Raw genomic sequence first — 17,316 nt, 5'->3', positions numbered from 1 at the left:
CTAGTTCCAGTTGTCCAGGTTATTTGCTAGTTCTAGTTGTCCAGTTTCTTCCCTAGTTCTAGTTGGCTGGGTTCTTTGTTAATTCTAGTTATTCAAGTTATTTACTCGTTCTAGTTCTTCAGGTTATTTGCTAGTTCTAGTTGTCTGGGTTCTTTGTTAATTCTAGTTATTCAAGTTATTTACTCGTTCTAGTTCTTCAGGTTATTTGCTAGTTCTAGTTGTCCAGTTTCTTCCCTAGTTCTAGTTGTCTGGGTTCTTTATTAGTCCTAGTTATACAAGTTCTTTGTTAGTTCTAGTTGTTTAGATTCTTTGTTGGTTGTAGTAATTTAGGTTCTATACTAGTTCTAGTTGTCCAAGTTCTCTTTTCAAAGTGATTTTTTTTTTCTCTCTTCAGAAAGAGGAATCTTTTTATACATTTTTTTTCAGTTCACTTTTGTCTACAAAGAAGTATTCATTAGATCCAGATGCTACTCTAACAAGCTGTTCTTACAATATATATTATCGTAAGCATAACAAACAAAACCTATACTTCTATTCCGTTTACATTTGTTTTCGCCACCCGTTGAGCTGCTTGGCTTTATAAAGGCTTTAAACGGTGATGGTTGATATAGGGGTAATAGTTATTACTTTATCTGAAAGAACCACATCTGTACTTGGGCTCTGACACAAGCATCACATTAACAAAGTCATTACAAAAAGCGACTCGCTTACTGACAAATCAGAGTTACGTGACAAACTAACCTATTCAAATTTTCTTTTTTCCTAATATGGTAAAGTTAAAGTTGTTTGACATTAAATTATGATATAGTACATATATGCGGCAGAGGCGGATCTCGGTTTTATTAGAACGAAACCCCCACCCTCCTACGGGGGGCTAATGGCTTGTGTGATTCATCTGCAGAGGGCCGAATGGGCCATATAAAATCGTATCGCACGGCTTACTATTACATACTACTGTCCTGAAATTTCAGTCACGTTTCGTCTAAGAAGTGTTTTGTACGAAAGTGAACAGCGGGAATTTGTGTTTGGTAAGTAACAGACAAAGGTTTATGTTTTTATGTTACAAAGATTTTTAAGGAATCACATATGGTTAAAAATAAACTTGGTTATTGTGTACTATTTTTCGGTGACTTGCCAAGATGTTAACGTTAATTCGATATATCAGTTAATAAAGATTTCAAACTCCGCTGACATAAGACTTGGTTAGTGACCCTGTACAATGCTTAAATGCCTAATAGAGAATTTGATTTGGTTTGATTAGTTCTTGTTAAGCTTTCAAAGCTATAAAACAGACCATCAGCGCTCTGCCAACCACGGGTACTGAAACCTCAACTTTAACGTTGTAAGCATTTAGACTTACCGCTAATCTAATGGCGGGGGGAATTTTATTTTTTTTTTGGGTTTCTTCAAATAAGATTTAGCTTCAATAGAAATGAAATGTGTAAACAAGTAGGCCTAAATATGACGTCAAATACTTCACGATGAATCTTTGTAGAAATTGTGCTTTTGCTATAAGTAAAATAAATTTCTGATAAAAACAGATCGAGGTTGTCAGTCTTAAAGTTAAGGTAACCCTATTTTTACAATTAAGCAATTTATTGTATTCTGTGATGTGATGTAAAGTTCTTGAGTAATAGTTAGTAATAATATTAAAAATGACGTCTTACAGAGTATTCTTCTTTTCTAATTTATATACAGCCTGACAGAATATCCTTCTTTTCTATTTACATACAACAGAGTATTATTCTGACAACATTCTTCTTTTCTATTTACATACAACCTGACAAATTATTATTATATTCTATTTATATACAGCCTGACAGAATATCCTTCTTTTCTATTTACATACAGCCTGACAGAGTATTATTCTGTCTATTTACATACAACCTGACAAATTATTCTTATATTCTATTTATATACAGCCTGACAGAATATCCTTCTTTTCTATTTACATACAGCCTGACAGAGTATTATTCTGTCTATTTATATACAGCCTCACAGAATATCCTTCTTTTCTGATAGACTGATAGAATATCCCTCTTTTCTATTTATATACAGCCTGATAGAATATTCTTCTTTTCTATTTACATACAGACTGACAGAGCATTCTTCTTTTCTATTTACATACAGCCTGACAGAATATTATTCTATTCTATTTATATACAGCCTGATAGAATATCCTTCTTTCCATTTACATACAGCCTAACAGAGTATTCTTTCCTGAAGACGAGAAACTCACTTGAAGTAAAATTTATTCTAATATCTGCTGGTATGGATTCTGGTATGGATATCAAAATTTTAATTAAAATAAAGTACAGAACAACGTTTCAACCTTCTTAGGTCAATTTCAGGTTAACAAAGAGAGGTTGCAGCTGACCGTTATCGGTCACATGTTTTAGGGACAAGAGTGTAAACAGGTATGAGATTGTAGGGGGCGTTGCGGCTAGATGTTAGATTATTAAGTGATATAGGAATAAATATGTTCCTTTATATTGGTTCAATTTTGGTTTGAGTGCTTGGAAAGGTAGGACTCTTTTGATTTGACATTTGTTTGTGTTCATTTCCCTACTTCGTAGGTCTGTGTTTTCTGTGGTTATGTTGTGCTTATTTGATTTGCAATATTCAAAAACGCGCGAAGGTGTTTTGTTGGGTGTTTTTTGACTCTGTTTTCCATTTTGCTGCTTGCTTTTTCCAATATAGGAGTCGTGGCAGTTGTGACATTGTATTTTATAAATAATGTAGGTGTTTTGTTTGCCAGTATAGTTTTTACACAGTACGTACTTTAGTTTTGTACCTGATTTTTGAATACATTTAGTGTTTACTGGAATGTTGTGTTTTTCATAATTTTTTTCGAAATAATGGTTATTTTCTCGCTAATATCGGGAATATATGGCATGCAGTAGTATAAGGTTTTATAGTTTGTTCTTTCTTGGAATTTATTATTGTTTGTTTGTTGTTGATCTAGCTGTGTGTGCGTATAATGTTTTCAACGGTTTTTGAAGGACATTTATTGATGTTGATGAGGTATTGTTTTATTTTGTTGGTTTCATCGTTAATTTTATGGGGTGAACATAGTTTACCGGCTGTGTTTATTTTGTTTCTTAACATGTTGAGTGTTTGTTTCATGTATTGAGTCTCAGGAAATGTATGCTCCAGTATGGGTAATTTTTCTGTGTATTTATATTTTGAATTGTGTATCGGTTCTTGAGAAATGCTATTTGGCTAGTGTTTGTTTTCCTGTTGATGGGTGAACTTATTGTTGGGGTGTATGAGTTAATATGATTGAAAAAAACCATGTGTGTGTTCTGTAGATGTGAATCCAGTAATTGTATCATCAACATATCTGTACCAGTATAGTGGTGGGTGTAAAACTGAATTGATCGCTTGAGATTCAACCTGTGTCATAAAAATGTCGGCCAGAACTGGTGACATGGGATTGTCCATATTTAAGCGTTTATTTGTAGGTAATTTTGGTAATTGAACATAAAGTCAGTTTTCGTGGTAGTGAATCCATAAGGGTTGCTGTTTTTTTACTGGAAATGTGTATTAATGGGTTAGTGTCTTTGATACAGCTATGTTACAGGTTTCGGTATTTGGGATTCTGTGAAGAGGAGATTACATCAAAACTTGCCATTAAAGCTTTATGATTTAGTTGATCAAAAATAGATTTAAAGTTAAAAGAGCCTTCGAAAAAGGAGCCGGCTGATTTTACATATTTAGATAATGCACACGCTATATATTTACTGAGACTATAGTTAAATAATTCATAGGTTGACATTACGGGTCGTAGTGGACAATGGAGAGGTGGTTAAGGCGGTCGGCTCGTAATCTGAGAGTCACGGGTTCAAATCTCCGTCACATCAAACATGCTCATTCTTTCAGCCACGGGGGCGTTATAATGTTACGGTTAATCCCACTATTCGTTGGTAAAAAAGTATCTCAAGAGTTGGCAGTGGGTAGTAATGACTAGTTGCCTTCCCTCTAGTCTTACACGGCTAAATTAGGGACGGCTAGCGCAGATAGCCCTCGTGTAGCTTTGCGCAAAATTCAAACCAAACGGTAAGTAGCTAAGACTTGTTGTCTTTGTCTTAGTCATTTCTACTGGTCTTATGTTTGCTCTTTATTTTCTATTCTTCACCCAACTTCAGAGATCAGATGATAAATTTTTGTTTGTTTGTTTGTTTAGAATTAAGCACAAAGCTACACGATGGGTTATTGTGTTCTGTCCACTACAGGTATCGAAACCCGAACGAGCTTCTTGTTAATTCCAAGTCCTGGTATCCTACATTTTCACACACACTAAGAAAGCAGGTTTCAGCGTGCATAATATATAAATATACTTATCCCGAGTACTCTTAAAGAAGATCCGGCATGGCCAGGTGGATTAAGACGTTCGACTCGTAATCTGAGGGTCGTAGATTCGAATCCCTGTCACACCAGATATGCTCGCCCTTTCAGCTGTGGAGGCATTATAATGTGACGGTCAATCCCCTATAGCCCAAGAGTTTCCATACACATGGTCGAAAAAGCAGAGACAGTTCATTGCATAGCTTTGTGTTGTTTTTTCTTTTAATTTCGTGCAAAGCTACCCGAAGGCTATTTGTGTTACCCGTTCCTAATTTAACATTGTAAGACTACAATAACCCACAGCCAACTTTTGGGCTACTCTTTTACCAACAAATAGTGGGATTGACCGTTACTTATATCGCCCCATGGCTGAACGGGCAAGTATCTTTGGTGTGACGGGGATTCGAATCCGCAACCCTCAAATTACGGTTCCAGCTATCTATCCACATTACTTTGTATTGAATAACAAGGCAAACAAACAAATTCTCCTTGTTTGTGAGTTTGTTTTACGACTGCTAGTTAAAACTGCATGAGTGAAATGATCGTGAACACAAAAATATCCGAGAACCCCAGTTAATTCAACATTAGTAGCTTCCCAGAGTAGGCTTAATTTTAAACAATTAAACGCTCACCATTCGACATGTAAAAGTTCTTCATTTCCTAGTGAGAAATAAACAGTACAGCGAAATAGATGTTTTTTTTTTATTTCGTGAATAAGAATAGTTAGTTGTTTTATTGTATTTAATGATTAGGTGTTTTATTGTCTTTCTTTTTCACATCATATAGATGCGAATTACTTACTGAGGGGCCCTGCATGGCCAGGTGGTTAAGGAACTCGAGTTGTAATCCGAGGGTTGTGGGTTTGAATTCCCTTCACATCAAACATTTTCGCCCTTTCAGTCGTGGGGGCATTATAATGTGACGGTCATTCTCACTATTCGTTGATAAAAGAGTAGCCCCAGAGTTGGCGGTGGGTGGTGATGACTAACTGCCGTCCCACTAGTCTTACATTGCTAAATTAGGAATGGCTAGCGCAAATAGCTCTGGAGTAGCTTTGCATGAAATTCAAAACAAACCAAAATAAGTGAAACTGAAAATTATACCTCTAAAGCAGTTTTTTTTTTTAAAAAAAGCAAATTTAAGTGTACACGAAAGCCAGATTCACCTGACGGGTTTCAAAGCGCAGTAAGAAAAAAGCACTTATTCAACTCAGTGAAGAGTGGGTTGATTCCCAATGTCCACACTGAATCAGCTTGAAGTACAAAAACATCACAGCGTTGTATAGATGACGTTATTGAATTTTCTCCTGCGCAAGAACCCTTGGGAAGTTACAATGCATACGCAAATGGAGTGTGGAATCTATGAAACCGAAAATAAATGATCTCCGTGAACACATTGTTAAAGTATATGCACAGCAGAATGAACTCCATGAGTCATGCTTGAAGCTGCCAGTTCGTAAAATAAGACTTAATGTGTTGTATTTGTGGGTGGAAATAAGTCAGATGATACGTAAGCCTAACAGCATCGCCCGACTCTCTCCAAACGGTACTACGACAAGGTAATGCAAATTTTTTTGTAAATTTAAAACAAAGAAAGAAAAATTTCTTATAAATGAATGGGGAAACTTATCACGTATAACAACTGACGAAGAAAGACGTTGATGCTTATTATACTCTCTTCCTCAGTAAGTATTGATTTGTTTGTTTTTGAATTTCACGCAAAGCTAAACGTGGGATATATGTGCTAGCCGTCCCTAATTTAGCAGTGTTAGACTAGAGGGAAGGCAGCTAGTCATCACCATCCACCGCCAACTCTGGGGCTACTCTTTTACCAACGAATAGTGGTATTGACCGTCACATTATAACGTACCCACGGCTGAAAGGGCGAGCATGTTTGGTGTGACGGGGATTCGAACCCCCGACCTTCGGATTACGAGTCGAGTTTCTTAACCATCTGGCCATGCAGGGCCCCTCAGTAAGTAATTCGCATCTATATGCTATGAAAAAGAAAGACAATAAAACTACTAATTATTAAATACAATAAAACAACTAACTATTCTTATTCATGAAATAAAAAACATCTATTTCGCTGTGCTGTTTATTTCTCACTAGGAAATGAAGAACTTTCTACATGTCGAATGGTGCGCGTTTAATTGTTTAAAATTAAGCCTACTCTGGGAAGCTACTATGTTGAATTAACTGGGGTTCTCGGATATTTTTGTGTTCACGATCATTTCACTGATGCAGTTTTAACTAGCAGTCGTAAAACAAACTCGCAAACAAGAATAATTTGTTTGTTTGCCTTGTTATTCAGTACAAAGCAATGTGGATAGATCGCTGGAACCGTAATTTGAGGGTTGCGGATTCGAATCCCCGTCACACCAAAGATACTTGCCCGTTCAGCCATGGGGCGATATAAGTAACGGTCAATCCCACTATTTGTTGGTAAAAGAGTAGCCCAGAAGTTGGCTGTGGGTTATTGTAGTCTTACAATGTTAAATTAGGAAAGGGTAACGCAGATAGCCTTCGGGTAGCTTTGCACGAAAGTAAAAAATATAAACAACACAAAGCTATACAATGAACTGTCTCTGCTTTTTCGACCATGTGTATCAAAACTCGGTTTTAAGCGTTACAAGTTTACTTCTGAACCACTAAAGTAACGAGAAGAAATCATCTCATAAAATGCCATTGAGGTTCAGTAACAAGTTAGTTTCGGACTTCCCACTGGCTGGCATCCTTTGTTTAATAAATGAAACAGTATTACAAAAAACAAAAACAAAAACCTAGCGGCTAAAATGTAACTTAATGACTACTTGGTGTGATTGGCAAAATAAAAATACACGTTTTAGACAAGTCTGAAATATTTATTGCATTATAAATATCACACAATGTGGAATTGAATGCTGGTTTTTGATCAGTAATATTTTGTCACGAAATCATAACGTCTTACTTTACACAGAATGGTTAAACTAAAATATTTGTAAAGTTTAGTACTCGAGTCTGTCTGCCAGACATCCCACACCTGGTGTGTTTAACATGAAATGATTTTATTTTTATCCGAAAAACTTGTTCAAAAAGTAATAATTATTTAGTTATGTATAAGGGATACTCTCATCTCCCTTGAGTCAACAGTAAGTCTAAGGACTTACAACAATGAAATCCGAAGTTCAATTCCTCTCGGTGAGCAGAGTGCAGCTGTTCTTTTGGGTAGTTTTGAATTGAACAACAAAAGAAAAAAGAACAGACCTTTCATCTCCGGAATTTGTTTTCAGTGAACTATTAGATCACGAACTTGGTCAAAATCTGAACACTGAGGGTCTATAACATCATATTACATTTACGATATGATTCCTGAAGTTATGTGTGAAAAACATTTAGACACAGATAAGCATTGTTTCTCGAGCCATTTAGACGCTAAATTGTTTAGAGAATTCTTTTATTTAGACTACTTGGCTAGATTTAAAGAAACAACTATCAAATTGATTGTGAAAAGCGTAAGATTGGAGATGTTACAATATATCTTAACTCACTCAGTGTAATTTAACATAATAATCAAATGACGGATAAATTAACGAAGTATTTTTCTGTCTACTACCTTCCTCCAATACGATGTCTAATTTTATGTACGTTTCTAGAAGGGAATTTAGGTTTTAATGTTGAACTTATCAGGTTTTACAAAGTCATAAAAAAACTGAAACCTACTCCTGATGACGAGAAACCCACTTGAAGTAAAAATGTATTCTCAACATTGCTGGTATGGATATTAAAACTTTAATTTAAATACAGAACAACGTTTAGACCCTCTTAGGTCATCTTCAGGTTAATGTGAATCTTCGGTGTTAACCCACACAAGCTGTCTTGAGAATACATTTAAACTGAAACCTAGCCGATTGAAATGAGTTGTTAATGTAAATTTCACGATAGAAAGGTTTTTAAAGAGAAAGAAATAGTCTATACGGTATTATGAGTATGTAGTGAAACGTCAAGGTTTAGGCTTCAAATTATGTATACACTCGTTTCCGGTTTCCACTGCAGAAACGCTGCATCAACCATTTTCTGGCTGTCTTAATCGTCTACTCAAAAGCCTTTCCATTCGATAACTGAGCTCGCCAAGCTGTCTTGACCACAAATAAAACTAATCAAATGTTATGTTTTAACACACACTAACACCAAATAAATCAGACTTTCTCAGAGTTAAGCGTCATTCAAATATTGTTCTAAACGCAACGTTTTCAAAACTAAAACTTTTTTGGTCGTATTTCAGGCTACTCTTTTACATTTCGGTAATTTTCATAACAAACCAAGACAGATGAATTTTTACCATTAGTAAATGAAGCAAGACTAACATTAAAACAACATTATATGTTTGGTAAATTTGAATGCATTTCCAGTGTTTTATTTGGTTATCGCTGAGATTAAAAAGAAGTTAGATATGAAAAGGAGAAATTTTAATTTCAGAATTCATTAGAAGATCCCAGACATGTACGTCGTGGTTTCCAAGGCAACATCTCCAGATTTTTATTTTTGTTTAGTGATTTTCGGTCTCCTTGCGACAAGCGGTAAGTTTATTTGACGTTCTATTTGCAAGTTATTTTTAAATCGAGGTATCTGGCAATATAAGATATTTTTATTTCATGTCAAGCATTACTTAACCGGATGAACGCGTAGTGAAATGTAGGTAGACATAAGGAGTAATATAAAATGAAATTCACAAATATCAAAATTATATTATTTCGATAACATATGTAATATATAATATAGGTGTCGCTACTGAAATGTAAAATTTGTAATTTAATTTGATTTGCATGAAAATGGTGCGAAATAGACAACTAATAATTGAATATCTTAAAAGGTTAAACTTTCAGTGAGGTTTTAATGCTAAAAGAAACAATAAAAATCAGGTAAATCCGTTGTTGGAATACATCAATCGTAAGAAAGTATGTTTAAAATCGCAGAAGAATATATCTTTGTTGTCTCATTGAAGAATACGCAACATATTGATGTTGCTTTTGGTCATAAACGTTTGACGAATTGACAATCCAAGTGAACGAGAATAATACGGATGTGAATGAAATATTAAATAAGACATTTATTAGCCCTAGATTTTTTAAACATGTTGTTTCATAGCAATAATATGAGGCTGATTTACAACAGAACTCTGTCGATTATTTATTTATCTTCTGAGAGACCACACGCCCAACAATTTAATATATAACAATTTTGTACGGTTTGGTTAATCTGACGTGTAACAACTGTGTCTCAGGGAATGGAATAAGCTGCTATACGTGTAGTTCCCGTAACAAGTCTGATCTCAGTTGCCACGAGCCTTTCGTACCGGCCAACAGCACATATACCGAAAATTGCATGGTGCCTACAGAAGGCCGCATCAGGCTTTCCCCCGCACGCTTTTGTCTCAAGGTTCTAGGAAAGACAGGTAAGCAAAAACTCCCAGGAGTTAATTTCTTTGTTTGTTTTAGAATTTCGCGCAAAGCTACACGGGAACTATTTGCGTTCGCCGTCCCTAATTTAGCAGTATAAGAGTAGAGAGAAGGCAGCTCAGTAAAAGTTCCCACGAATCAGGTTTGGGAAAGATAGAATGTGAAAACTAGTTTTTAATAGGACTTGATTTATAATAGTTTGATCTTTTTAAAATAACGAACTTTCGAGAACACTATTGAAAAGCCACTCGTCATTTAGTTTATAATAAATGTAAAATTGGAATAAGAAGGAATAATCTAAACTCTTTACAGCTCGAATATGGTTCTTTAATTATTAAATATTTTGAGGTAATAGTGTTCGCTTTATTTTCTATGAAACTGTGATATTAACCTTTGAGTGATAAAAACAGATACGAAATTAAAGGATTTTTTTTTCTGCCTACTTACAATCACGAAAGTAATAAACGAGCAAGGCTTAATAACATCTTGTTAGTAAAGGAAACGAGTGCTGCAGCTTTTGCAAGCTGACTTTGAGAAAACTTTAGCATTCTTATACAATGCGTCTTGTTAGCAAGGAAACAAGGCTATTGTAATGCGGAAACTTCCTATAATTATTCAAGAAGTTATTAACAAAGTTACTTTGTGTGAGGTATTAACCTATTAGATAACTTTGTTTTCTTAGTATAAATTTTCAAACTTTGCAAGAATATTTTAACGAGACTTGTTAACAGGGATTTTCTAAAAAACTCGTGTCCCCTTCTAATTAAAATAAGCATAACAAAGTGAACTAACTTTGTTTTTTTTATTGAATAAATATGTATTTGCATACATAAATAATTACAAATAATCAAAATTAATGAATAGGTTTCGATTACAAGAATTTGCTTGAAAGGGTTAATAAAATAATGTAGATGTAGTAAAACCATTTCCGAATCCTTAAACGTTGTCACTAATTCCGTATTGTTTCGTTAATGTTTTAGCCATGAATAACGAGGAAGTGGTTATCCGCGCATGCGTGAGAGAACCCATGGAAAACCACTGTGGAGTTTTCAAGTACGGTGAGGATACCTTCAAGGGGTGCATTGTCACGTGTGATTATGATGGTTGTAACGGATTAACACAGACAGTACCAAACTCTTCAACCAGTAAAATTCCTTTCACAGCTATTTGCTGATTATTACAGTAGGATGTATCTGGAACTTTTTAACAGTTTGTTTTTGTTAATCCAAGGTTGTTAATATTGATAAGTGATGTGTTTCGTACATCTCTTGTTTCTGTGTGTGTGTGTGTGTGTGTGTGTGTTTTACAGGTTCTACGTTGAATCATGACGTATAAGTCACGTGGTATTAATAGTGAAACGTGCTCGACAACATTTGAAGGTGCAATTTACCAAATTTACTCGCTAGGGATGTAGAAACAGTTGAGTTACTACAGTTTAATATAATTGATGAAAGGCAGAAACTTTACATGTAAAATCTGTTATTAATTAATAATTAAACATATTTCGTCTTTTTAATAATGACATCAGCAGTTTCTAGTTTTATATATAAGCTCCATTGTTACCTTCATTAACAACATTGTGACTGTTGTCTATTGCTTCTACATTATCGGCATTTATTCACAACGAACAGTTTTCATAAATATAAGAATTGTACACTACACACCAATTTTAAGCATGAATAATTAAAAGCAACCTTCCTGTCTGTCTGATATTTGTCTGTGTGCTATTAATGATTGCCTTGATCTTAAATTTAAAGAATTAATTATAAAAATATAAAGTATTTATTTTAAACTCCGACAGATGACAATACTCGTATATTTTTCTCTGTGATGGATTATTATGGTTTAGCAAGTGTACTGAAATGCAGAATTTGTGACAATAACTATTGTGAAAACACAATGAATTTATTTTTTTCTTTCTATCTAGTTGTGATGTATACGTTTATTTTAGTAAACATCTAGTAAAGTTTAACTATTTAAGAACTGCTAACGAAGCTACGATTTTAAACAGTCAAGTTTCAGTTTATAACTTAAACCTGTGTCTGCAAAATAAGGTTATATTCTGTAGTTAAGCGTTTGGAATTTCAATATTAGTAACATTAAGTACACAGAGACACATGTTTGTGCAAAATTGATGGAGAATATTGGTTTAATGCGATATTAATTCACAATCTAACAAAAGTCGAGTGGTACGTCTTTGTTGTAAAACTCGAAACCCTATTTTTCCGAGACGAGGAATGAAACAGACATATAGTAACTGTTTGTTTTCTGTTTTCCACCACGAGTATTGAAACCCGGTTTCTAACGAACAAACGTGGAAAACTACCATATGGTCTGACGTTCTATAGTATAAAGAGAGTTTTAACCATTTCGTATGTGACTATTAGTACGAATAATTAGAAACGAGACTGTGAAAAGCATGCACCGGTTCAAAATGTCAAAACCAGCTGATTCGTTCGCTTTTCATCGCTAGCTGTACGTAATCCCCACTCGTCATCTGTTACGCTACGAGTCTTAAGTGGCTTTTGGGCATTTCATACCAGAACCTTCCACAATACGATTAAAGTGTCGTTCGCTATGCACGCGGCTGGCGTTTGTCGCGTTGGTACCGCACAATGCGTCACCACACAGCTTCTGGATGGCTTACAAGAATCTAAAATCTCACTGGTCGCTATCGTTGGACAAAACGCGTTTCTCTGATGGTATGCAGACGAGTTGATGGGATGAGTCATACAACAATCGTACACGCTCGCTCTATCTCGCCTGTTCTGAGCAAATTCGTTTAATCGCACTGTGAACTTGAAATGGATTAAAAAAGGGAATTAAATACATTACAAAATGACAACTGAGGTACAATGAATAATAAAGTAGTTCTTTCTATAATCTAACGAAAAACGTCCAAAAACCTTCAAATATACAGAACGAAGCTTGATATAAAAAAACAATTAGGTTGAAACAGTGAACTCAACCTGTGTTTGAATTACAGAGAAAACGTGAACACAGTCTACGTTTCAATTATAGAGAACACGAAACTAATCTATGTTTCAAAATAATCAATTTAAATAAACTTCCATAGTAAAATGGAAGAGGAAATTGTGCCCTTAAAAATCAACATGAATAACTTTAAATTAATTTTATAAAATTATATAAAAATCTACTTAGCGACTTTCATTTTTAGGCTTACATAACTTTACAGAAATACTCCTACTTCTAATATTTGTTTATCCCTCCCTTGACCCATTTCATTTTTAAATAAGGAATATATAGTATATATATAAATATATAGTATATATACATTCGTTACAACGAATCACGTTTGTTTGTTTATTTGTTTTACAATTTAGTCCCAGGCTACACAAGGGCTATCATAACATAGCTGTCCCATGCGTTGTGATAATTCAGTGGGAAGGCGGCTGGTCAACACTTCCCGCCATTAACTTAAAGTCATGACGATCAAATCTCATTAGATAGAAGTAACCTAAGCTGTTGGTGACATGAGCTGTTGACTAACTATTGTTCCTTTAGTCCACTAGTTCCCAACCAGGGGTGCGAGATAACATTTGTTTTGGCCACCTTCACCTTTATTCTCGAATAAATAATTACTGTAAGGGGTGCGAGAGCATATTAAAAATTTTTTAGGGGTGCGGGGCATAAAAAAGATTGGAAACCACTGCTTTAGTCTATGAATTCAAAAGTAGGGATAGTTTTGAGCTTTGCGCGAAAATTCTAAATAAACAACCAACATATTTAATTAAATATTAATTAGCACAGACGTTTGTGAGAAATAACAACAAAACTTATAAAAAAAAAACACCTGTAGTATCTAATTAGTTCGAATGTTTCCCAAAAAACCAAAGAAGAAATAGGCAAAATGTAATTCCCGTTAGTTACTGGGGCGGGGTGGCGGGTGTTTATCAGTAATTACTCTTATGAGTATACCAGGTAGATAAACTCACCAGGTGTCCGCATAAACTAGAACACAGATTTATGACACCAAATTAGTCGCTTAGCGTTGAAAAACCGATTGTAAATAAATTTTATTATTACTATTATTATAAACGTTAGTAAATTCTTGTTAACAAACACAGACCTAAATTTATAAGCAACATGCAATGAATATTTAAGAAAATTAACCGAGAGCGTTCACATTAATAAATTATTTATTTATTGTTTAATTTACATATATTATTTTTCTTTAAGTATCTTAGTGTCATTTTTATTACAAATTTAATTACTGATAATTCGAAAACTATTACATACAAAATCTTTAGGTTTAGTATACGAAATCACATTTTGCAAAACGAGCGTATTATACAGTAACGTGAACAGTGAGTTCCAAGCGCGTGAAGTTTCCTGCCCCAGTATTCTATATATGATTGTATATTTCATATCTATCTTCATAAGTAGGTGGAATTTGTTTGGTCGAAAACATTAGAAGGTTGGTGTACGAAGCGACAGCTTAAAGATTTGAAACGACTTTGATAATAGGAATGATCAGTTGGTTAACATCTAGCTGTTCAGAAAGTGAACCCCTCTGTTGTTGTATTCTATACACGATCCTACATTTCATACCTCTACTTTATAAATAGGTGATACGTGGTTTACAAATTTTACGTGTTAGTATGTTTTAAGTTGCTGGCGAATTTCCAATCCACGGATAAATCAACAGCCATGTTTGCAGACAAGGCTTAACACGCTTATCAATTGCATGTAACTTTCTTAATATTAACGAGCCATAGCTTCAACATAGTTCTATCATTGTGTAACACATAAATAATCTGGCGTATTTTATCTCATTTCCAGTTCTTCTTGAATTTCGAGATAATTCACCGTTTGTTAAAACAGTCTAGAACAGAGAAAAAGACTTTGTATTTCCGAGGGTGGTATAGCTACAGGGATAAAGCTAACTGCATATTTTCGGAAGACGCCGTGTTAGCGCCATATTCAGATTGTGTTTCTAACTAAAATGTTTAGTAGCTCAGAATATGGCCCGGCATGGCCAAGCGTGTTAAGGTTCTCGACTCATAATCCGAGGGTTGCGGGTTCGAATTCCCGTCACAACAAACATGCTCGCCCCCCCCAGCCGTGGGGACGTAATAATGTGACGGTCAATCCCACTATTCGTTGGTAAAAGAGTAGCCCAAGAGTTGGCGGTGGGTGGGGATGACTAACTGCCTTCCCTCTAGTCTTACACTTCTAAATTAGGGACGGCTAGCACAGATAGCCCTCGAGTAGCTTTGTGCGAAATTCCAAAAACAAGCAATCGCGCATATTGTGCTACTTTGTACAAATTGATTTTACATTAGTTCTAGTATTGTTATTGAGGTTTGAGCGTGATTTGTAACGTAGGCCTACAAGAAGTTAGGAATTATGTAGAAAGAACGCGTGATCCCTTTATATGATGTTTACAGATGAATTTCTTTTTGAAGGCAGGATGTATACGAGAACGATCTTAATAAATACTTTGAACTGGCCTAATTTCACACGCGGTCGTTTGGAAGATTCCAAGTTAAACCTGAAGATGACCTCGGATTACGAGTCGCACGCCTTACGCGCTTGGCCATGCCAGGCATGCGCGATTGCAAACACAAAAGACAAATACTCCACGAAAACACTGACTCTGTCGCGAAATAAAAGAACAAAACAAAACGTTCTACGCTTTTCACAAATTTCTTCTATTCATATTCTAACTTCGAATGTAAGGAAACAATTTAACGTCAAATTAAAATATTCTAGGTCTACTTGTCGTCATTCTTCAGTTTATTGGTTGTTCAGAAATATTTCAAGAGTTGCTAAAAATAAGAATCTTTAAAAATATTTGGCGAAATTTTGACTACATATCAAAACTTACAATTTCATAATATTGTAGACAAAACTGCATGAATTGCTGTGGATTTTCACAATTCGATTTTTAGGGAACAATGAAGGCTTTAATGTATCGATACGTATATTGATTCGAAGCTTCGTTAGATTTTTTTTTTTCATGAAGGGTTGAAAAATTGCCCCAAACTATCATGAAGAGAACACGTAATTGTTGTTCTTCATTGTTTAATCTAGAAAATGAGAGATGACGTTTAATGTTACTGTGTTAACTACTTCATGCAGAGGGTCAATTTAGTTTGTGAAGACATTAAAATAATATTAGTAAAATAAAGTTTAATTTAAAGCAACGTGAAAGCTTTACCTTTAATTTTTTAACACAAGCTGATATACTAATAAGGTTTTGAAAATAATGTTATCACGTTTGAAAATTCTTGATTAAGATATTATTATTCTTTAAGCTTTGTTACCGTTTGTGATAAATAAATACAGATATTAATAAGTTCTTCTTTTGTGAATAATGATCCTGTATTGCATTTTTTAATAAGTGTGAACTTTGCGGTAGTTTTTGCTGTGATACGGCCATGGCATGGTCTGGTGGTCAACAACACATTCCCAAAAGCAAAAAAAAAAAAAAATTCAAAGTTAATTTTTTACCTCAGATTGGGGGTCGAGCATCCTAACCACCTGGCAATGCTGGGCTACAAGTGTATGATAAACCTATCGTTTCTTTAGCACCTTGAAGTTAATTTATTACATACCCTAAATCCAGATTTTCGTCTATTTAGTGTTCACAATTGTTACTATAACTTATATGTACCTAAATACTGATATGATATCAACTATTTAAAGGTGAGCCAGGTGGTTAAGGCGCTCGACTCGCGATCTGTAGATTCGAGTCCTAGTCCCACCAAACATGTTCGCTCTTTCAACCGTGGGGCATTATAACGTGATGGTCAATCCATTATTTGTTGGAAAAATAATAGCTCAAGAGATGGTGATCATCAGCTGCTTTCCCTCTAGTCTTTCACTGCTAAATTAGAAACAGCTAGCGCAGATAGTCCTTGTGTAGCTTTACGCGAAATTTATGACAAACATACTTTAAAGTTATCACATTTAATTAACGTATTAACTTATTCTGTTAACTGAAAAAAACTAACAAAAAATTTATTTTCGTAAAAAATAATATGTACAATCGACTTTACATTCAAGTGCTATGTTATAAGCTTATTAATATCAACTGTTTCTTCTGTGATGCATGCTAAAAAGGAATTTTGCTACAATCGTTATAACCTTTCAATATTGTATACTATTTTACTGACAAATAGAGGGAACGATCGTAACATAACAATGTCCCCAGTGACTCTCAGGATGCGACTTGGTTACTAAGCCATGAAATGAAAAGAGCTTTGCGACAAGTAAACGGAAAAACCAAATGCAAAAGTGGAAACATGTTGCAAACTGATGATAGGCGGTCTCAGTTCTCTAGTTCCCCAATGCCCAATGAATTCTACTGCTGATTAAAGAAGTTAGTTAAAGTAACCTCTCGCTCAGTTATTTTGTATTTGTTTTACTACACACAGTTAGTGGTATACTGTAATCATATAAAACTTAATACCAGTTTTGAATATTTAAAACAACAATATTAACGAACATATTTTTAAAATTGTAATTTCTTACCTTAAATAAAATTAAAATGTAAATCACTTTTC

At 34.6% G+C, this 17,316-nt stretch overlaps 1 protein-coding gene across 2 annotated transcripts; it reads left to right on the top strand.

Moving 5' to 3' along the window:
* Positions 1–957: 957 nt before the first annotated feature.
* On the top strand, positions 958–11,704 carry LOC143228040 (uncharacterized). Of its 2 annotated transcripts, none has more exons than XM_076459384.1 (4): positions 958–1,028; positions 8,805–8,905; positions 9,610–9,780; positions 10,765–11,704. In XM_076459384.1, exons 2-4 carry the CDS (start codon positions 8,827–8,829, stop codon positions 10,956–10,958), a joined length of 444 nt encoding a protein of 147 aa, XP_076315499.1. In that variant the 5' UTR covers positions 958–1,028; positions 8,805–8,826; the 3' UTR covers positions 10,959–11,704. The 2 variants fall into 2 exon arrangements, with proteins under 2 accessions (XP_076315499.1, XP_076315500.1); XM_076459385.1 differs by lacking the exon at positions 958–1,028 and adding an exon at positions 5,888–5,905.
* The last annotated feature ends 5,612 nt before the right edge of the window (positions 11,705–17,316 follow it).

The sequence above is a fragment of the Tachypleus tridentatus genome, chromosome 10 (genome assembly GCF_004210375.1).
Source record: "Tachypleus tridentatus isolate NWPU-2018 chromosome 10, ASM421037v1, whole genome shotgun sequence".
In the NCBI taxonomy this organism is placed as follows: domain Eukaryota; kingdom Metazoa; phylum Arthropoda; class Merostomata; order Xiphosura; family Limulidae; genus Tachypleus; species Tachypleus tridentatus.
This window is presented reverse-complemented; position numbering and strand designations above follow the sequence as displayed.